This window comes from Protopterus annectens, chromosome 16.part0, assembly GCF_019279795.1.
Source record: "Protopterus annectens isolate FY-2018-M chromosome 16.part0, PAN1.0, whole genome shotgun sequence".
In the NCBI taxonomy this organism is placed as follows: domain Eukaryota; kingdom Metazoa; phylum Chordata; order Ceratodontiformes; family Protopteridae; genus Protopterus; species Protopterus annectens.
This window is the reverse complement of record NC_056750.1, coordinates 259,747,852-259,770,471: the sequence shown is the minus strand read 5'-3', so window position 1 is coordinate 259,770,471 and position 22,620 is coordinate 259,747,852. Positions and strand designations below refer to the sequence as shown.

General features: G+C 40.8%; 1 protein-coding gene across 5 annotated transcripts in view; it reads left to right on the top strand.

Moving 5' to 3' along the window:
* LOC122791042 (myomegalin-like) overlaps positions 1 to 22,620 on the top strand; it is a 3,200,315-nt gene that overhangs the window by 2,454,983 nt on the left and 722,712 nt on the right. For all 5 annotated transcript variants that reach the window (XM_044058817.1, XM_044058818.1, XM_044058820.1 and 2 more), the window contains one exon: positions 22,089 to 22,321. In XM_044058817.1, coding sequence (XP_043914752.1) covers positions 22,089 to 22,321 — 233 coding nt within the window. The remainder of the gene's footprint in view (positions 1 to 22,088; positions 22,322 to 22,620) is intronic.

The window sequence follows — 22,620 nt, the reverse complement described above, 5'->3', positions numbered from 1 at the left end:
ATGGCCTCAAACTAAATGCCAAAAAGTGCATGTTTATCCCCTTTGGCAAAAACACGGTATCCATGAATTACCAATTAGGGGGACGTTCACTTAACACAGTAAATGTGATGAGACCTTGGGACCCAAGTTGATAGTAACCTCTCCCGTGATAACCACATTGCCACAGTGGTCAGAAAATCTTTCTACGTGGCTCACTTAATCACAAAAGGGTTTGCATCTAGAAATAAGCAAGTCACCTTTCCCCCTGTGCTCATCACTTATCAGACCCCTCATTGAATATCATGCCCCATTTAGGATGCACCTAACAAGACACCTACAAGAACATGAGAGGCCCCAAAAGTACCTCACCAAGAGGATTGCTGCTGACCTCAAACAATTGCCCTATGCCAACCGGCTCAAGAAACTCAAACTCTACTCGATCGCATACCGCTTACTTCGTGGCGACCTCGGTCTGATATACAAAGCTATGTCAAACCCGGAATTGTTGGACATGCTCCACTTGATGAAATCCCAATCTCCCCAAGTTACATGGTCTAGGGACCTAAACCTCACCACAACAATAAATAGGACATGCTGGAGGGGATAAGTTGTTGTCCCAGAGACTTCCCTTGCTCTGGAACAAATTCCCATCCACATCAAGCAGGGCTCATCATTAGCACTATTCAAGGAAAAACCTTGATAAGTGGATGGGTGATAGGAAATTCACCCCTGGGATTATGTCTGGGGCACTGCTCGATAATGGGGCAGGAATTTAACAATTCATGGGTGGTGAAAGCCAATACACTGTTGGCTAGGCTTACTTTGGCCAATAGCCTAGTACCTATCTATGAACCTATTGTAAATTCTGTTTGACTGAGCATGCTTTAATGAATTCTGTAGTTCTGATCAGTGTACTTGATACTTTACAGCTGTATTTTTGTTTGTATGATTTGCTGCGGATTTAGCTACTTTGTGCTTTTTCTGCTCACATTTATGTAGTTGTGATTTTTGTAACTTTTGTTAATATGGCTGAGGCATGTAAGAAGGGAGACCGTTGAAGAGTTCTAGTTGCTGTTTGCTTGCTGTTTCAAGTAAAGTTTAGATTTATATAACATACTTTTATTTTAGATACAAACGTGATCTGTATAATCACCATATTTTAGTTTGTTAGTAATATTATAGCACTTTTGTTTGAGCAGCATGTTTTCTGTACTAATATCTTGTGCTCTAGTTTTAAAATATGATGTCTCTGCTGAACTTGAACAAAATGGAGGCATAATAGTCTTATTTGTATTTAGTGGAAATTCAGACTATCCATTTTTCAGTGTTTTTTAGTGATTGCTATGTAAAGCACTGTAGTGAGCTCAGTGTGTTTGCTGCACATAACAGTACAGTTGTATACATAGTGCAGTAAGAAGGCATTAAGTGTAGTATTATGTTATTAATTGGTTCACAAGCTCATGGGATCATAGGAGGTTACTAGGCTAATGACCGCAGGACACTTACAAGCCTAGCCAAGTTCAACCCATGTTCCCAAGGGTGTCTTGTTCAAGCAGACACTAAAATCAGCACCTATTGCCCTTGTCCAAGAGGAACACAGGTGTAATCCCCCAGCATGAATTTCCTGTTACTCATCCAATTGTCCAAATTACACTTAAATATGGCTAATGTGAGGGCTTTGTTTAACATGAATAAGAAGCTTGTTCCAAAGGTGGGGCAACATCTGAGACAAATCTGTCTCTCTGGCAAGTTCTGTTGATGTCACATACCGGGTTAAGGTCCTTTAAGCGAGTCACCCGAGGTCCATTTGACTTGTGAATGTGCAGCATTTCCATTAAAGCGGGGTTAGAGATCACTCTGAATGCAAGGCACAGGTCACCACTGAGCAGTCTGTACAACACAGAGTAAAGTGAATAATTTCAGTCTGTCTGCATAAGGCACATCTTGACGACCCTGAATTTTCTTTGTAAGGAACCTTTGTGGTCTCTCCAGTTGCTGCATGTGTTTGGAAAGGAGCAATGTACTCTGTTATTGGCCTGATGAGGGAAGAGTACAGGGGGGTTATAACCTCTCTTTTTTTTCTGGAGGCAGTGTCCTTACTTATGAGATGAGCATTATAAAATGCCCTTCTTACCACTGTGGAGATACGGTAATTGAAGTTAAGGTTGTTGTCGACTTGTGTGCCCAGATCTCTCACCACTGACTATGTTGCTTAGAGTATTGCTGTTGATGTGGTAGTTTGCAGGAACGTCATCATTGCTGAAGGGGATGATGGTGCATTTTTGCTCCTAGTTTGCAGTCATTAGCAAACTTTGTTAGCCGCAGACCTTTAGTTTTAGCGTGTACTTCAGAGAAGTACATTCCGATCAGTAGGGGTCTCAGAACCGATCCCTGTGGAACAAAACTGGTTATGTGGCTGCTGGAGGAAGTGGAGTCCCCTTTTTTTACAGTATGAGTTCTATCAATGAGCCACTTTGTAGCCCAACTGACAGTATATGGGTCGATACCCAGCTGAGTAAGTTTATCAAGGATACCTGAGTGGGGGATTTGTCAAAAGCTTTAGCTAAGTCCAGGTAGGCTGTATGCACAGATTTGCCTTTGTCTAAGGCTTTGGTGACTGTCTCGAAGAAGTCCACCATGTTTAACAGGCATGATCTCCCCTTGACAAAGCCAAACTGGGCAGGGATGACAGTTTGGAGATTTTGTACATCTTTGTTAATAAGGCCTATGATGTTTCATTCCATGGCCTTGCAGAATAGACTGGTCAGGCTAATGGGTCTACAGTTCTCGAGGGGTCTGTGGTTGTGGATGCACTCTTCTTTGTGCAAAAGGTTGACTTTAGCTGTTTTCCATTCCACTCAGATGAAGCTAGTGCTTAGGCTGTCATTGAAAAGAGTGCTCATTTTTCATGCCAATTCCTGTTTTAACCCATGTAGAACACAGCCCGCGATGTTGTTTGGTCCCATAGAGGCTGTTTTTTTTACCTTGGAGAGGATGTTTAAGACCTGTTCCTCAGCGATAATAGGTGGGGTACAGATGTTAGGGATGCTTTGGGGTTTATGTGGCGGTGACAGGGGAGTGAAGTTTTCACTGAACCTGCCACCCAGCTGGTTTGCTATATCTGCAAGTTCTGTATATGTAGTACAATTAACTACGAGTTCTAGCACAAATGTTGGCCTTACCTTTGAGGTTATGGATGTAATTAAAGAACACCTTATGGTTATCGTTAGAGAAGCTAATTTGGATTCGTAGTTAGCTTTGGAGGACTTCACTAGGAGTCTTACTTGCTTGTTTAAGTTGAAGAGGGAGTGTTTTCAGTTTTGAGGTTGTTCCTTCCTACTCTTGAACAGCAATTTCTTTCTCCTGTTAATGGTAATTGTCCACCAGTCAGGTTTGTTTTTTCCTTGAAGATCTTGCTTGTATCAGGTACGGCAGAGTCAGTAGCATTGTAGAGGTGCTCGTATAATGCATTAGTGTATAACTCAAGTAGATCAAAGTAGGCTGAGTGGATGTCCTGATTCATGGAGGGGGGGTCCTATAGCTGGCAGTACCCTAAAGAGGGGTCTTACCTGCAGACAATTGCACTTGAAGTAATTCAAGGGAATCTTGCTGTTTAACCAGTCTGTAGGTGTATTTATTTGATGCACCACCTCCTTTAGTTCTCATGCCTTCAGTTTGTGGTCTGAAAGTGAGGAAGGAAATGTAAGCTGGTATAGCTGGGGTGCTGTCCACAGCCTTATACCAGGTCTCAGGTGAAGACTGCTTCCAATGAGTGCAATTTCTGGTTTACACTCCTGCCGTTTAGCAGCATAACCTTGAGGTTGTTTTTAGAGGGTATTTTTAGGTCGGGAACTTTGTTCTTGTAACATTGCCTAAAAAAGGCCCTATGGGGTGGCAAGAGCCATGGTCAGTAACCAAAATCCCAGGGGTGACAGATGAAGACCATCTCTGGCAAAGCATCAAGGTCTATTGACCATGTCATCCCAGGCTGACAAGATACTGGATCCCCTTTAAATTACACCAGCAATTAATCCATTTGTTGAAGTAGATCATTTTTTGTTTGGATTAAGGTATCATCCTAAGCAAAGGTAAAATGCTGCTTAAGGCTATAGACATACCTGCCTGAGACATATAATCAGAAAGCTCAGTCATGTCTCTCTTCAAAACAGAGTCATAACAATACCTATTGTTGAGAGAGTTGAGTGCATGTGTGATGAGGCAGATCCTGGCACCTTACAGCTGACAGTGACTTTTTCCTTGTATAACCTGGTGAAAGGGACATCTGTGTCTCTCACAACTGAGTTGCTTATGACTAAGATGTTTCTTTTTATGTTGAGCCTTAGCGGCCTGACTGGTGAGAGACTGGTGTGTGATATATTATCCGAAACATACTTGTGTTTGTGTTTGGGAGGTCTCTGATGTCTAGGCAAGCTTGTGATAAGGACCTCCACATATGTAGGTTTGTGTTGTTGGGTTGGTAGGTGCAGGAGGTGAGGTATCCATGCTGACAACCTGATTAGTATTAGATGAACTGACTAGTGAGTGAGAGAGCCTGGATTCTAGGATGTTCTTCGTGTTTCACTGTTGCAGTCATTACATTTGGGTAATCTGCTGACAGGTTGCCCTCAGTCGGCCTGAATAACAAAGTCTTGGTTCCTGCGTCGGTTGCTGTCGCCTCTTCCATGACGTCAGGTCGTCAGGGGTATAAAACATGCAGCTGACACTATTTTAATCAGACTTTCTTGCCGCGCGGTGCCCGAAGCAGAAGCAGTTCGCAAGTGCCGGTCGGCCGACTCGTGAAATTTTCGTTTTCGAGTTTCAGAATCGAAGTCTTCAAACTAAAGCCAAGTACCCCATTGGGGAAACTTTTTTTCTTGCTCCTTACTAATGTCAGTAAAAGTTAATAATTGCATTACTTGTGGGAAGCAAATACCTCACAAGGATTTTTATTTGTACTCTATTCCTTGCCTAGGCCCTGATCACAATGTGCCTTGCTGTCGGTTTTGTGCTAAATTTAACCAACGCACTATTAAATGTTGGTATATTTTTGGTTCTAAATATTTTGGTTCAAGATTTAACTACCCTGAAATGTCATCGGTTAGCAATCCGACTACCAGAGTTCACAAAAAACGCAAGGAAAAAGACAGAGACAGACCGTCGAGGTCCAAAACCGACGACGAAGCTTCTCCTAAGCCAGTCGCCGGTTCGCTGTTACTCAGTGAGGTGCTTTTGCAACCCCTGATACCCGCTATTTTTGAGTCGCAGGCCTCGACCAAGACCCATTCAGAGTCCAGTATGCCGCAAGATTCTAAAAGTATTGAACCCGCAGATGTCTCTCCCTTGGATGGGTTTGGAGCCGCTTAGCAGGCACCGGCTTCTGAGGGTGTTTTCAGGCCTCAACATTTTTATATTAAACCGACACCATCCACAAAAACAAGGTAAAAAACAACTTCTGTGTCTAATAAATCGACACATGAGCTTACGTGCTCAGGCCCGTATGCCTAAAAAAAAACAAATGATCAAATTGGCTGAGGATTTAATTACCTTGATCAGGGGGTCCCAACCCCCCCTGTTAAGAGTCCTAGGCAAGGCACTAATTATGAATCTTCAGATCAGGTTTCCATTTCTTCTGATTCCTCTTCTGATCATGAATTTTCTATTCCACCTTATGAGGATTCTGATGCAGAGGAATCCATCCCATCTGGAGCTCCTCATGAGGATTACTCTCTTGGAGAGACTTTGCATACTTTAAGGGAACATTTTCACTGGGAGAGTTGGGACTTCTCTGAATCAAAAAAGAGGCTTAGGGATTTCCTTCTTCTCCCTCAGCATAGGCCTTTGGCAATACCTCCTGCATTTAGACATTGTTGATGTGTTCTCGGAATCAAGCATGGCTTCTGATTCCCTGCCTCCAGCTTCTAGTAAGCCAAACAGATATTACAGGGTTCCTGCAAAAATCCTGCTGCTGATCCTGAGACTATTTCTCAGGATCACAAGGATGTTAAGGCTTCTCTACAGCCCAAAATCCTACCCCTTCTGATAGAGATTCCAGGCAAGCTGGATAGATGGGTAAGAAGGTTTATACGTCTGCAACCTTGGCAATTAGGGCCTTAAACTGCCAGTTTCATATGCTTAAATATCAACAGCATATTAAGGGCTTACTGAAACAGAAAATTATGTTGATTTCTGATTGTGTGGAAAACAGAGTTACAGGATTTATTGCATTCAGCAGAACAGGTTGGAAAGCACACTTTGCAATGGCCGCCATAACTAGATCTGTGATAAGAGGGCATGCCTGGCTCAAGGAGCAAAATCTGCCTGATCATGTTAAAGCTAAATTGTTGGATGCCCCTTTATAGCATGATAGTCTGTTTTGGTAGTAAGGCAGAAGAGGTTTTAAAGAAAATGGAAGATCAAGCTAAATCTATGCAAACTGCAAAAGATTTCTTGCAAGTGCAGCCACCCAGGTTCAATAGGCACTGGCCTACTAAGAACTGGTCCTTTCCTGTGTCCAACAGAGCCACTCAGGACAAACCCAGGTGCTCAAAAGGCTCAAAAATCACAGGGATCTTACAGGTCAAAGCAGTGGGGTGCCTCCACCTCCAAATTTGAGGTAACAAAGCGCAACCCTACAGTAAGCGGTCTCAATGACTTTCCTCTACCATTTCCAAGCACTTATCTTTTGGCAGCCGCCTTGGGGGGAAAACTAGCACTTCATGCTCAAAATTGGCAGTTAATTACCCAGGACAAGTGGGTATTAAACATAATATCCCAGGGGTACAGATTTCATTTCCATACTTTGCCACTTCCAAACAGATGGCCAGATCTGCCACAAAACCAGTGGGCAGAGTTCTAGAAACAAGTCATGTCCCTCATGGATATGGGGGCTATTCAACCGGTACCAGAAAAGGAAAAAGGACAAGGATTTTATTCAAGACTTTTCCTGGTACCCAGAAAAGACAAATCATGGCGTCCAATACTGGACCTATCTATTCTGAACACATTCCTGGACATTCCAAAATTCAAAATGCTGACTTTACAACAGCTAGTGCTTATGCTAGGCAAGAATGCCTGATTAGTAACTCTAGACTTAAAAGAGGCATACCTGCATATCCCAATAAGGGAATCTTGCAGAAGATACCTCCACTTCAAAGCAGGTTTTTTGCATTACCAATTCTCTGCACTGCCCTTTGGCTTATCTACTGCACCCAGGGTCTTTACAAAGTGCCTGGCACCAGTAATTGCATTCTGCAGACAAAGAAACATTCAAATTTATCCTTATCCGGACGATTCTCTCATTCAGGCAGAGGATAAGGACACTCTTCTTCAACATCTGGCGTTTGTAAAAAGGCTTCTAGCATGCCTAGAGTACACCATAAATGAAAAGAAATCACAATTGGTACCCTCTCAAATAATTACATTCCTGGGTGCAAGCTTGAATACAACTGCCCAGATGTCTTACCTCACTCCAGACAAATAAATGCAATTGACAACGTACTTCAAACAAATGGCAACAAAAACCCATTCATCTGCAAGACAAATTCTGCAGGCTTTGGGGTTCATGGCATCCTGCATTCTACTAATTACATATGCGAGACTGCATATGAGGAAACTTCAGTGGTACCTAAAAAGCTTATGGAGTCAACATTGTCACAGCCTGGAAACAATGATTACTCTCATTCCCTGCCTACAACAGGAGTTTCTTTGGTGGGCAGAGACATGTCACCAAAACAAGGGACTGTCATTCACTCTACTCGTGCCACCCAAACCCTAACTACAGACACATCAAACTATGCTTGGGGGCCCACCTGGCAAGCGAGATGCATTCAGGGCAAATGAAGCCCAAACCAAATACATCTACACATCAATTAGAAAGAAATGCTAGCTGTTCAAAATGCTGTGACAGCCTTCAAGGACTTACTTCATCCAGGACAACTACTGATAAAGACGGACAACACCACAGTTATGTGGTACATAAACAAGCAGGGGTGGTACCCATTCCTACCCCCTTTGCAGACTAGCCATGGCCTTGTGGAACACAGCCTCGACTTACCAAATACATCTTCAAGCTCAATTCCTGCCAGGAAAGCAAAATACTCTGGCAGATGACCTAAGCAGAAATCTTATGGACCCACACGAATGGAAACTGGATCCACAAATCTTCAGCATGTTAACACAGAAATGGGGAAGCCCAGATATAGATCTATTTGCCTCTCCTCAAAACTATCAGTTGGACAAATTCTGCACAAGAACTCATCGCAAAAAACATGGAAAGTAAATGCTCTATCCTTCAGATGAAAAAACCTATCAGTCTATGCCTTTCCTCCTTTGCCTCTACTCACCAAGGTTTTACTAAATGTCAGACAGGAAAAAACAAAAATCATTCTAATTGCTCCGGACTGGCCTTGCCAACATTGGTACCCGCTTCTAAGGAATATGCCACACCTTCCTCCATGGTACTTGCCTCAAACACCTCATCTATTGTCTCAGCAGAACTATCAAATTCTGCACACTCCGCTCCAAACTCTGAATCTTGCAGCATGGCTAATCAACTAATTATTCAAACCACATCTCTCAGTAAACCTGTGATGGGTGTCATTTTGGAAGCCAGAAGGCCTAGTACTAGAAAATCTTATGCTGATAAATGGAAGAGATTCTGTGCTTGGAACCAAGCACAAGGAATAGACACAGCAAAGCCCAATATTCCTCAGATTTTATAATACTTAACTGAGATGCTTGAAAAGGGTCTATCTTTTTCTTCAATAAAAATCCATATCTCTGCCATCTCGGCTCATTACAACACAGAGCCTCCGCTCTTTTCTCATCCACTGCTAAAACAGTATCTCAGAGAGGCCAAAAAATTAAGGCCTCCCAGGAGAGTGCCAACTCCTGCATGGGACCTCAATTTTGTGCTGGAAAAACTCACCCTGCCTCCTTTTGAACCAGCAGCTACTGGGGATATAAAATTTCTCTCTTGGAAGACAGCTTTTCTTTTGGCAGTTACTTCAGCTAGAAGGGTTTCAGAACTACAGGCTCTCATGGCAGTGGAGCCTTTCATTATTTTTTACCTGGACAGGGTGGCCCTCAGGATCAATCCTTCTTTTATGCCTAAGGTGGTATCCAGTGTGGCCCTTAACCAGACCATTCACCTGCCAACTTTATTCCCAAATCCGCAGAACAAGAGGGAGCGGATTCTGCATTCATTGGATGTACACAGAAAACTAAGATTCTACTTAGGACAAAATCTCTAAGAAAGTCTGAGCAACTACTGGTAGCATTTGCTGAAGGATCAGAGGGGAAGGCTATATCAAAGCAGACCATTTCTAAATGGATAAGCCATTGCATTTGTTTCTGCTACTTGCACCATGTAAACCTGTGCCCAAGGGAATCAGATCCCATTCCACCAGGGCTGCCTGTACTTCAGCAGCTTTTCTTAGAGGGGTCCCTACCAGAGACATTCTAGAAGCTGCTACTTGGAGCTCAGTTGATACGTTCACAAAGCATTATCATTTACCTGTCTTCTCTAAATCCAGGGCGGGCTTTGTCACTGCAGTCATGCAGGGCCTTATAGCTGCTCCTAATGCTGTTTAGTTCCATCCTCCCATCCATAGCTTTGGGATTCTACCCAAATGTAATGACTGCAACAGTGAAACACGAAGAACATAGTACAGTTGTGTACACTTACCATAAATGTAGATGTTCGAGTGTGTTCACTGTTGCAGTCCGGCTTACCCACCCGCCAGCTCCCTTTCTATACCTTTTCTTTCCTTCACTATACTCAAAAGCCTTTGTGGTGTATTTGCTTTTAGTTGAAGGTAAATTTTATGTTTCTAAGGTGCATTTATATATTTACAGTTTTATATATATATATATATATATATATATATATATATATATATGTATATATATATATTTTTTTTTTTTTTTTGCTCCCCATTTGGGGGGCACCTGACATCTGAGGCAAGAAGAACTGATTAAAATGGTGTTGGCTGCATGTTTTATACCCCTGATGACCTGACGTCATGGAAGAGGAGTCAGCAACCGACGCAGGACCCAAGACTTTGTTATTCAGGCCGACTGATGGCAATCTACCAGCAGATTACCCAAATGTAATGACTGCAACAGTGAATACACTCGAACATCTACATTTATGGTAAGTGTACACAACTGTACTTTCTTGATCTAGATGCATCTCTCACATAATGAATTTGTGTGGACTAGAAGAAGTGGGTTGTCTGTGTACATGAAGCAGTTGCTACATTGCCTCAGGATGCTCATGTCAACCAGCTTGGCTGGAAAAACTGTGGGAAATTGTCCATCAATAATGCTAGTTAATTTGATGTTGTCAGACAACAGGGAGTATACTGGAAGCACCAGGTAAAGTAGAGAGCAGGAGAAGTGGACAAAAAATATGAAGGGCTAGTGGGTAGGATCTGTGTTGGTACCTCAGGAGCTTCTCTGAATGTATCACTTGTCAGTGAGGGGAAATCATGAGAATTCACCGATGGAGCACCAACGGAGTACTAAGGGAAAATTTGCAGGCAGAAGTGTTTGCATCTGTAACCACCACTAGCAATGTGCAAATGCGGTGTTTATCTAGCAAATGAGATCAAACTGATTTAAACAAATTAACCAATAAAAAAGCTCAAAACTGAGCTCTGTTCCAGTAACCTTCAATCAGATGAGTTCTAACTGCACACTTTCCACTGTCGTGTAGGGGAACCCTCTCCAACAAAAGATGGTATGATTTAGTCCTCATGTTATACATACAGAACAGGCCAGAATCTAGTCTTTGCTACAGCAAACAAAGTGCAGCAATTTCAGGGAAAAATACTGTTCAAATAAACAGACACAATAAGCCTTCATCCAGCAACTCCCAACTTAGGGGGCAGAGGCCAACTTCTCCTCCGATGAGAGTGTAGACCACACACCACCTTAATGTGAAATAACTAGCCTGAAGCCCAATCACTTAAACCAGAACTAAGACACTTTTAGAATAACAGACACACTAAGCCTTCAGCCAACAATTCCAAACTTAGAAGGATGTAAGCTACCTGCCACAAGAGTGTAGACTTCAAACCATCTAAATGTAAAACAGCTGTTCTGAAGCCAAAGTGCTTAAACCAAAACCAATTACTAGACTAACTGCCCCTGTGGACCATTTTTAAACCTAGCCAATTTCCATTCCAAAAATGAAAATCATACCCTGTACCTTGTATCAGTGAGGCAAACACCTTGCCCATTATACCAACACCCCAGGTTCATAGGTGATTACTAGGCTAATGATGCCAGGGGGCCTTTTCCAAGCCTAGCCCTGGTTCCTAAGGTGAGAATCAAACCCTGTACCATGTGTCTGAGGAGAAACACTTTAACCATTATGCCAGTCTGTAAACTTAAACACCATGCACATTTTAAGGTTACACAGAGACTTTTGCACCTTTAAACATAGTTGAACACAGATTAGAGAACATGAGATTCAAATCTGCAACTGTAATGTTCATCCAAACTCTTAAACTTGACACTTAGCTGCTCTGCTAAACCTGCTTGGCAAATGAATATGTTGAGTAACAGTAGTTCTAGTACAGATCTCTTTGGGGACCTTATTGGCATAATTTGAAAAATGAGTAGGTATCTTGCCATTGTACTGATTTTTCCCTGGTACTGAAGTAGATTTGAAACCACTTTATATTATTATTTAAGTTAAACCTTGCATAATCTATGTAGAAAAAAAATTAGGTAACTATGTTGGAAGCTTTTGACTGATTTAAGAATAAGGTGGCTACAAACTGGCCTAGGTTCATGTGTTGATTTATTATGTCTTCGAGATGTAATAATGTAGTTTCAGTGCTAGGGCTTTGACCGAATCCATGGTGTATTTGGGGAGGGAGGAAGTTCATTATTCTTACTGCAGCAGTAACCTTTGGATAATTGGATTGTATGTTGCCCAGAATACATTGACTAATCGGTCTTCACAAAGTTGTGGCTCCCCCTCCATACCTGCAGTCTGGCTGCTGATGTACAAGGCCTGGGAGGCAAATAGGCAGCCAGAGTACAGACCACTTCAGTACTTTCCTGATGCCTATAGCTCAAGAGACAGCGGCTCTGAGGCTTCATTGTAGCAGCAGTTGCCCTCAAGCTTTATTTCTAGCAGACAAGTCCCTGTAGGGGAGCCCTTTTTATAAAGAAATTATCGCTCTTTTAGAGTATTTTTATTTTTGGCTAAAAGTGTCATTTTCCCTTTAAGAATGACATCAATTGTATTAATGTTGACGTTTCTTGAAATAAATTGCTGTTTTTAGAATGAATACTGGTGCTGTTCTGTTAGCAAAATGTACTTCTTTTGTGCCATTTAACTTGAAGTGTAAGATTTTAGGGGTCAGGAAGTGTTTAAGTGCTTTAAATTAATTCGTAAGTATTGGTGCTCGTATACACTTTGTGACAACTTAAACCTTCAGCACTTACATCTGTCAGTGCACTTTCTGTTAAAGGGACTTAAGAATTCTAAAACAATAACTGAAAAGTCGGAAAATAACAGGAACTTAAATAAAAAACGCAAGTGAGCCAAAATAAAAACAAGTTTCACTTTACTTAAATTTCACATCAAGCAGTAAGCGCTTTCGTCACCCTGGACTTCCTCAGACTGCATAATGTGCTTAAAATTAGCAAAATGTTATATCTCATTTCAAATTAATCATGTGATTTAACTAGCCACATTATTTAACGGTTTCCTTTTTAAACAGGCAGGAACTCTTTTTTTTTTTTTTTTTTTTTTTTTTTTTATATCATTTAGCCCTGGCGGGTAACAAGAGTTTAATCTAACCTGCCACAAATACTCTTTCCAACTTAATTCCGATTCAGCATCAAATTTAACTACAAAATTAGTTACTTCATCCAGTACACAAAATTAAAAATCCACTTTACAGCCATTTTCTTTATAATATTTGCCCATTGCATTTTTATCATCCTGTATGTGAACAGCATACTTGTGCTCATACACCCTGTTATATAACTCCCTTGTAGTACGGCCTGTATAATAGGCTTCACATGATTGACAAATGTTTAAATATACTATAAACCTAGATTTACATGTATATTTTCCTTTTAGATGTACAATAGTAGTTCCTATTTTGATTTATTTTACACCTGTTAGTAAATACTCACATATTGCAATTCATACATTTTACCATGCCTGGATTTGTGCATACTGGCTGCCTATTATTCAAGCTATTCTGGAATATATTTTTAAAGCTCTTTCCTCTTTTTTGCACAAATACTGGTCCTATTTTTTTTTTCAATTTCAGCACTACATTTTAAGAACTTCCAATTACTTGTTATAATGTTCTTAATTGCTCCAGAATCTACACTGTACCCAGATGTAAATTTCAAGTAGCCACATACCCCATTCAAATAGGTTAAGAATTCATCTAACAAATTCTGTTCTCCTCTCCAAATCATAAAAGGATCATCAATAAACCATTTTTTTTAAACACATTGTGTTCCATAAACTTACTATTAAAAATATGATACTTTTCCCAGCCAAACATGAAAATATTAGCATAACTTGGTGCTATCAATGCACCCATAGCAACTCCATTTGTTTGCTTAGATATTTTATGATTAAATTCAAAAAAGTTGAAATTCAAAATAATGTCCAATATTTCAGTTAGTAAACCAACCATATTGGTCAAAAATTTCTTGAAACTTAATAGTTGCAATCTAACAACCTCCATTCCTTCATCATTAGGAATGACTGTATATAAAGATTTTACGTCTAATGTTACCAGAATATTCTCTTTTGTTACCTTAATTTCTCTTAACATGTTTTTAAATTCAAACAAGTCTTTGCATGTTTTTGTTTGTCTTTTTGGCTTTTCCCAGTTCGGGGTTGCCACCGCGGAACTCCGGTCCGCTAATGAATGGCAGTCCATTTTTATGGTGCCAAGTTGCCAGCCCGACGCTCAACCTTCAGCGAAAGCACGCCCGTTCACGCATGTCTTTCGGAGGCTACTCGACCGCGGGGAGGACATGCAGACTCCACACAGAAGGCACTCAAGCCGAGAATCGAACAGGTGAACCTCTTGCTATGAGGCAACAACGCTACCGTTGTACCACCGCAGCTTAAATCTTTGATGTATGATGTACTATATTTAACAACTTGCTGCAAATGTCTATCTACAAAGGTAGCCATAGCTTCTGTTTTAGCTCCACTACTTGCAACTATAGGGCGCATCAGAGGTTTGTTTAAATCTTTATATATTTTCACTTGCCCAAAAATACGACTCATCCTAGGTGTTTCTAGATGGAAGTATTTCCCTATATCTTCTGTTATGTGCTCTGTCAAGAACCGTTCCTATATTTGACCATCTATAAATGAAAAGCTTTTTTAAACTTCTATAAAAGTTACAACTTTATAAAACTGCGTATCAGATAACATTTATTCCATCTGCTTAATATAAACATCTTTATCTAACATAACCAAAGCATTTCCTTTGTCAGCCTTAGTTACTAATACTTTCTCATTATTTAAGAAACCATTCAACAGTTGCCTTTGTTCATATTTTAAATTAAAACATTTGAAAGCAGGTTTCTTTCCAAACATTTCAATTATTTCCTGTTCACACATCATTTGAAACATTTCTAGTTCCTTTGTTAACGGTGGATTATACACACTAGGCTTCCTAAACATTTTACCACCATTTGAACTATTAGGAAACATCACTTTAAAATTCAACTTTCTAACATAGTCCCTAAGTTCATTAATAGTATCTCATTTGTCCACTCATTTTGAGCGCACAAAATTCCAGCCTTTATTTAACACTTTAACCAACTCGTCTGATAGTACAACATTAGACAAATGTATTGTAATAAAGACTGTATCAACAGTACCTTTTTTATTTATTGGCGAACAGTCTTCTTTTTCCAATTGTTCTGATAACACACATTTTTTTTGGTGCAGATGTAACCTCGGCCCAAGTCCTGCTCTGCTTGCCGTGCTTGTTGATACACTCTCACCAGCTGATTGGGCTCCGTTGGAAAATACTTTTCAGCGTTTTTCAACGACATCTCTTCTCCTGCTTTGCTAGTAGTTGCTGCTGCAGTGCTAGATGCCGCTATTGGATTTCTTTGAGCTAGTCGCTTAGATTTACGGACCCCATTGTCCTCGCTCTTAGTTGTATCATCAGCATTGTAAGCCCGCCTTACTGGCGTTTGTTGTTTACGCTGCTGACGTTCCGCCTCTTCTGCAACTAGCTGATTTGACTCTCCTACTAGTTCGTAATCAGTCTTATCACGCAAAAACTTTTTAACTTTCTTTTTGCGCAAAATTTCATTTTCTTTGTTCAGCCTCCCCTGAATCAACGAAAATTTAGCATCGAAGTTGTCAGCAGTCAAATTATCTTTCAACTTAAAGAAAACAGTTTGAATCCTTTTTATGTAGTTCATTGATGCTACTTGAATTTGCTTTTGCCAACATTTGGACATATAGTAACCCTGTTTTTTGGTTCAGAGCTACCCACTTGTTTACAAAGTCGGCAGAAAAATAATTACCAACTGGCATAACAGATGTTCTTCGTGTTTCACTGTTGCAGTCATTACATTTGCGTAATCTGCTGGCAGGTTGTCCTCCGTCGGCCTGATTAACAAAGTCGTGGGTCCTGCATCGGTTGCCTTCCCTTCTTCCTTGACGTCAGGGGTATTAAACATGCAGCCGATGCCATTACATCAGTCTTTCTTGCCGTACGGTGCCTGAAGCAGAAGCAGTTTGCAAGTGCCGGTCGTCTGACTCCTGAAATTTTCGTTTTCGAGTTTCAGAACCGAAGTCTTCAACTAAAAGCTAAGTACCCATTTGGAGAAACTTTTTCTTGCTCCTTACCGATGTCAGTAAAAGTTAATAATTGTATTACTTGTAGGAAGCAAATACCTCATAAGGATTTTCATTTGTACTGTATTCCTTGCCTAGGCCCTGACCACAACGTACCTTGCTGTTGGTTTTGTGCTAAATTTAATCAACACACTATTAAACGTAAGTATATTTTTGCTTCTAAATATTTTGGCTCGAGATTTAACTATCCAGAAATGTCGTCGGTTAGCAGTCCGACTACCGGAATACCTAAAAAAAGCAAAGAAAAAGAGAGAGACAGACCGTCGAGGTCCAAAACCGACGACGAAGCTTCTCCTAAGCCAGTCGCCGGTACTCAGTGAGGAGCTTTCGCAGCCCCTGATACCTGCAGCTTTTGATTCACAGGCCTCTACTGAGACCCATTCGGAGTCCGGTATCCCGCGAGATACTTTAAGTATTGAATCTGCGGATTTCTCTACCTTGGATGGGTCTGGAGCCGCTGAGCAGGCACTGGCTTCTGGGGGTGTTTTCAGGCCTAAAGATTTGTATATTAAACTGAAGCCATCTTCAAAACTAATGCCAAAAACTACTTCTATATCTAAAAAACAGACGCTTGGGCCACGTGTACAGGCCCCAATGCCTAAAAAAACAAATTATCAAAATGGCTGAGGATTTAATTACCTTGATCAGGGGTACCCATCCCCATCCTACCAAGAGGCCTAGGCAAGGCACTGACTATGAATCTTCAGATCAGGTTTCTGTTTCTTCTGATTCCTCTTCTGATCAGGAATTATCTATTCCCACTTACGAGGACTCTGATGCAGAAGATTCCATCCCTTCTTCTTCTCCTCCTGAGGATTTTTCTTTTGGAGAAACTTTGCATACCTTAAGGGAACACTTTCACTGGGAGAGTCAGGATTTCTCAGAATCTAAAAGGAGACTTAAGGACTTTCTTCTTCTTCCTCAGCATAGGCCTTTGGCTATGCCTCCTGTACTAGACATTGTTGATGTTTTTTTCAGAGTCCAGTATGGCCCATGATTCCCTGCCTCCGGCTCCTAGTAAGCCAGACAGATATTATAGGGTTCCTGACTCCCACAGATTCCTTTTTAAAAACCCCACTGCTGACCCTGAAACCATTTCTCGGGGTCCCAAGGGCGTAAAGGCTTCTACTGCTAAAAATCCTACCCCTTCTGATAGAGATTCCAGGGCGCTGGATAGATGGGGTAAGAAGGTTTACACGTCTGCAACCTTGGCAATCAGGGCTTTATAGGTTTATAGGTAGGTACTACGCTATTGGCCCTAGGGTCTATATAAGCCTAGCCAAAGGTACCATGGCTTTTGCCACCCAAGAACATTATTTTCCTGTGCCACTGTGGATCAGAGCCACAGAAGTGATCCCCGGGGTGAATTTCCTATCTCCCATCCAATCATCAAGGTTTTTCTTGGAGAGTGTTAATGAAGAGCTTTGTTTGATATAGATAGGTTATTTGTTCCAGAGTATGGGAAGTCTCTAGGACAGGAATGTATCCCTCCAGCATGTTCTGTTTATTGTGGTGACGAGGTTTAGGTCTCTAGAGCGTGTAGCTCGTAGGGATTGGGATTTCTTTAAGTGGAGCATGTCTAAAAGCTCTGGGTTTGACATAGCTTTGTGTGCTAGGCAGAGATCGTCTCTGAGTAGGCGATATGCAACAGAGTAAAGCTTGCAGTTTTTTAGACTGTCTGCATAGGGCATCTCTTTGAGGCCGGTAATCCTCTTTGTGAGGTATTTCTGTGGCCTTTCCAGTTGTAGATTACTTGTGATGTACATACCAAAAGGGGCAGTGTACTCTATAATGGGTCTAATGAGTGACGAGTAGAGGGGAACAATGACCTCTTTTTTTTTCCTGGATGAGAAACCTTTTGTGATGAGGTGTGCCACGTAGAAGGATTTCCTGACTACTGTGGCGATGTGATTATCAAAGGAGAGACTACTGTCCACCTGTGTCCCAAGGTCTCATCACACTTGCGGTGTTAAGTAGACTACCACCTATGTGGTAGTTCATGAGTACTGAGTTTTTACCAAAAGGGATGACAATGCACTTTGTGGCATTGAGCTTGAGGCCATGGCTTTGACACCAGGCATCTGTCTCAGTGAGGCCCTTTTGTAGGATGTCCACATCTTTTGGAGTTTTGGTTATGGCTCCTAGTTTGCAGTCATCTGCGAACTTCGTTAGCCAAAGACCTTCTGTGTTGGCCTGTACTTCAGAGAAGTAGATACCAAACAGGAGAGGACCCAGGACTGAACCCTGTGGTACTCCACTTGTCACTGGTCTGAAGTTGGATTTGGAGTCTGCTACTTTCACAATGTGGGTTCTGTCAGTGAGCCAGTTGGCAACCCATCTTGTGACATAGGGATTTATACCTAGTTTAGTGAGTTTATCTATAATTCTAGAGTGGGGGATGGTGTTGAAAGCCTTGGCGAGATCTAGATAGGCTGTGTGTGAACCACCTTACCCTCATCTACAGCTTTGGTGACTGCTTCAAAGAAGTCTTTCAGGTTTAGGAGACATGATCTGCCTTTTACAAACCCGAACTGGGTGGGGTCCTGAGTTTGGAGATTACCAATGTCATTGTTTATAAGTTCCATGATGATACGTTCCATAGCCTTGCAGACCAGGCTCGTTTGGCTAATGGGGTGGTAGTTTCCGGGGTCTGTGGTGGCTCCCCCTTTGTGGAGTAGGATAACTGTCACTGTGTGCCATTCAGTGGGCACATAGCCTGAGGTGAGGCTATGATTGAACATGGTACTTAGGTGGGGTGCCAGTTCGTTCTGTAGTTCATGTAGAACACAGCCTGGGATGTCATCAGGTCCCGTGGATGCTGTGTTCTTGTCTTTGGATAGTGTGTTTTTTACCTGTGCAGCCGTGATTACAGGTAATTTCGTATGCTTAAATATTAACAGCATGTAATGGGTTTACTTAAACAGAAAATGATGTTGATTTCTGACTGTGTGGAAAATAGAGTTGCAGAATTTATTGCATTCAGCAGAACAAGTTGGAAAGCATACTTTGCAATGTGGTTTTGTTTCTTTGGAGGCCTCTTGCAGGGCTGCTGTAACTGGATCTGTGATAAGAAGGCATGCTTGGCTCAAGGAGCAAAATCTGCCTGACCATGTTAAAGCAAAATTGCTGGATGCTCCTTTACAACAGGACAGTCTGTTTGGTAATAAGGCTGAAGAAGTTTTGAAAAAGATGGAAGATAAAGCTAAATCTATGCAAACTGTGAAAGATTTCCTACAAGTGCAGCCACCCAGGTTCAGTAGGCACTGGCCTACTAAGAACTGGTCCTTTCCAGTACCCAATAGAGCTGCTCAGGTTAAACCCAGACATTCCAAAGGCTCCAGGTTTCAGTTGCAAGCATCTTATAGAAGAAAGCAATGGGGTGCCCCCACCTCCAAATCTGGAAATAACAAGGCACCTTCCTACGGTAAACAGTCTCAATGAATTTCCACCAAGCACTTAGCTTTTGACCGCCCCTTTGGGGGGAAAACTGGCACTTCATGCACGAAACTGGCAACTGATTACCCAGGACAAATGGGTTTTAAATATAGTATCCAGGGATACAGATTTCATTTCCGCACATTGCCAATCCCAAACAGATGGCCAGATCTGCCTCCAAATCAATAGGCAGAGGCCCAGAAACAAGTGATGTCCCTCATGAATATGGGGGTTATTCAACCAGTACCAGAAAAGGAAAAGGGACAAGGTTTATATTCAAGGCTTTTCTTGTTACCCAGAAAAGACAAATCATGGTGTCCAATTCTGAACTTATCCATTCCAAATACATTTCTGGACATTCCAAAAGTCAAGATGCTGACTCCCCAACAGTTACTACCTATGCTAGGCAGCCTGGTTGGTAACTCTAGACTTAAAGGAGGCTTACCTGCATATCCCAATCAGGGAATCTTGCAGAAGATACCTCTGCTACAACGCAGGCTATTTGCATTACCAGTTCTCTGCACTGCCCTTTAGCTTATCTACTGTGCCCAGGGTCGTCACAAAGTGCCTGGCACCAGTAATTGCATTGAAACACGAAGTACATAGTACAGTTGTGTACACTTACCATAAATGTAGATGTTCGAGTGTATTCACTGTTGCAGTTCTGGTTACCCTCCCTCCAGCCCCCTGATTTTTCTCTAACTATACCTCTCATTTCTCTTACTATCTTTAAAAGCCTTTTTGGTGTGTTTGCTTTTGTTTGGAGGTATATGTTTTGTGTTTTCTATTCTACATATATATATATATATATATATATATATATATATATATATATATATATATATATATTTTGCTCCCCATTTGGGGGGCACCTGACATCTGGGGCAAGAAAAACTGATGTAATGGCGTCGGCTGCATGTTTTATACCCCTGATAACCTGACGTTATGGAAGAAGGGACAGCAACTGACGCAGGACCCAAGACTTTGTTAATCAGGCCGAATGAGTGCAACCTGCCAGCAGATTACCCAAATGTAATGACTGCAACAGTAAATACACTCAAAAATCTACATTTATGGCAAGTGTACACAACTGTACTTTACTCTTAGACAAGGGACTCTGTGTCTTGAGACAAGTCTCAAAATACATATTGTCCCATTGTAGCCCTTTGAGCTGTAACAAATCGTTCTCCAGTTTTTTGAACTTCTCAAAGTAATTTACACTTGTAGAACTCCTTTCTCCTTTTACATTCTGCAAACCATTAAATGAATCAACCATGGATGCCAACCATCCATTCAGCGCCACTTTTTGTTGAAAATACTGGAGCCTTGTTGTGAGCCATATCTATTGACTCTTCCTTCTTGGTTTGCGATAACCGACTCATTCGGTGTATCTGTTAGGATATCTCCTGGCGTTATAGTCATGAAACTAGTCATATTAATAGGCTCAAATAAAAAACAAAAACGTTCAAAAACAATAACTGAAAAGTCGGAAAATAACAGGAACTTGAAAACTGCAAGCGAGTCAAAATAAAACCAAATTTCACTTTACTTAAATTTCGCATCAAACAGTAAGCGCTTTTGTCACCCTGGACTTCCTCAGACTGCATAATGTGCTTAAAATTAGCAAAACTTTATATCTCATTTCAAATTAATCATGTGATTTAACAAGCCAAATGATTTAACTGTTTCCTTTTTAAAAAGGCAATGAACTCTCTTTTTATCATTTAACCCTGTTGGGTAACAAGAGTTCAATCTAACCTGCCAGAAATACTCTTTCCAACTTAATTCAGATTCAGCATCGAATTTAACTTCAAAATTAGTTACTTCATCCAATACACAAAATTAAAAATCCACTTTACAGCCATTTTCTTTATAATGTTTGCCCATTGCATTTTTGTCATCCTGTATGTGAACAGCATACTTGTGCTCATGCACCCTCTTGTATAACTCCCTTGTAGTACGCCTTATATAATAGGCTTCACATGATTGACAAATGAGTAAATATACTATAAACCTAGATTTACATGTATATTTTCCTTTTAGATGTACAATAGTAGTTCCTATTTTGATTTATTTTACACCTGTTAATAAATACTCACACATATTGCAATTCATCATTTTACCATGCCTGGATTTGTGCATACTGGCTGCCTATTATTCAATCTATTCTGGAATATATTTTTAAAGCTCTTTCCTCTTTTTTGCACAAATACTGGTCCTTCTGTTTTTTTCCTCAATTTCAGCATTACATTTTAAGAACTTCCAATTACTTGCTATAATGTTCTTAATTGCTCCAGATTCTACACTATTGGTGACTAGCATTGCTGTTTTAAAATCCTTCTTAGCTTTATTTCTACCTATCTCATTTGTGGCTCTTCTTTCAAAAATTTCTTTAGAGAGCCTTACTGCATCCTCTTTGGGATAACCTCTTTGTATAAAACTGTTACATAAGCTGCTACGTTCATTTTGAAGTTTTCTTCATCGTCAGTTAAATGATAAATTCTTTCCAACGTGACCCCTTACTATATTAATTTATTATATTTTTGTTTATGGTGGATTCCTAATAGTTCAAATGAGTCTCCAGCTTCTGATAGGGCAGCATCCTGTGGTATCTGGTGGTCTGACTGTGGTGTGCTACTTTTAGAAGGGTAACCCTCAAGTGTAACTCATTACCTTGGCCTTTACTCTTCCTTTTCTCTTACCAAAGATATTTCTTGAGTTTGCATTTTCACACCATAGGATGTTAGCATTACTATGACATGCTTTAATTTTTTTTTCTTTCTGTTCTTTGAAGGTACGACTCATTGGTGCAGTCTCAGGCTCGAGAGCTTTCACATTTTCGAGAGCAAATCAAACAAAGTCGTAACCTGTGTGATATGCACTCTCAGCAACTCAGGGATGTGATGAAGAGTTTTGAAGAGCTACTTCAGATTAGCGATGTTGAATATTACGCTGCTGAAGGTGTTCGTGAACAGCTTGACCAGTGTGTGCAACTAGCAGCTAAACTAGCAGCAAGGCTGGACAATGGTAAGAAAAATCCATATGATTTCAACTCTTGATGTTTCGTTTACCTATGAAAAAGCATTAGCTAGAGAGTTTATACAAACTAGTATTCATGCAGAAGAAAGTGTGTATACAGAGATGAGGTATCTTGTTAAATTTTTTCATTATCACAGTAATTTACTTGGGTATTTAAGTCTTTCAGTATCGAATAACTTTCCTTGTGCTTGGGGAATGTGGTAGGGAAGATACAAAGTAGTTATGTGCAATACTACATGAAATTTGTATGATAATTGAGAGAAATTAAGTATAAAATATGGAGAAAT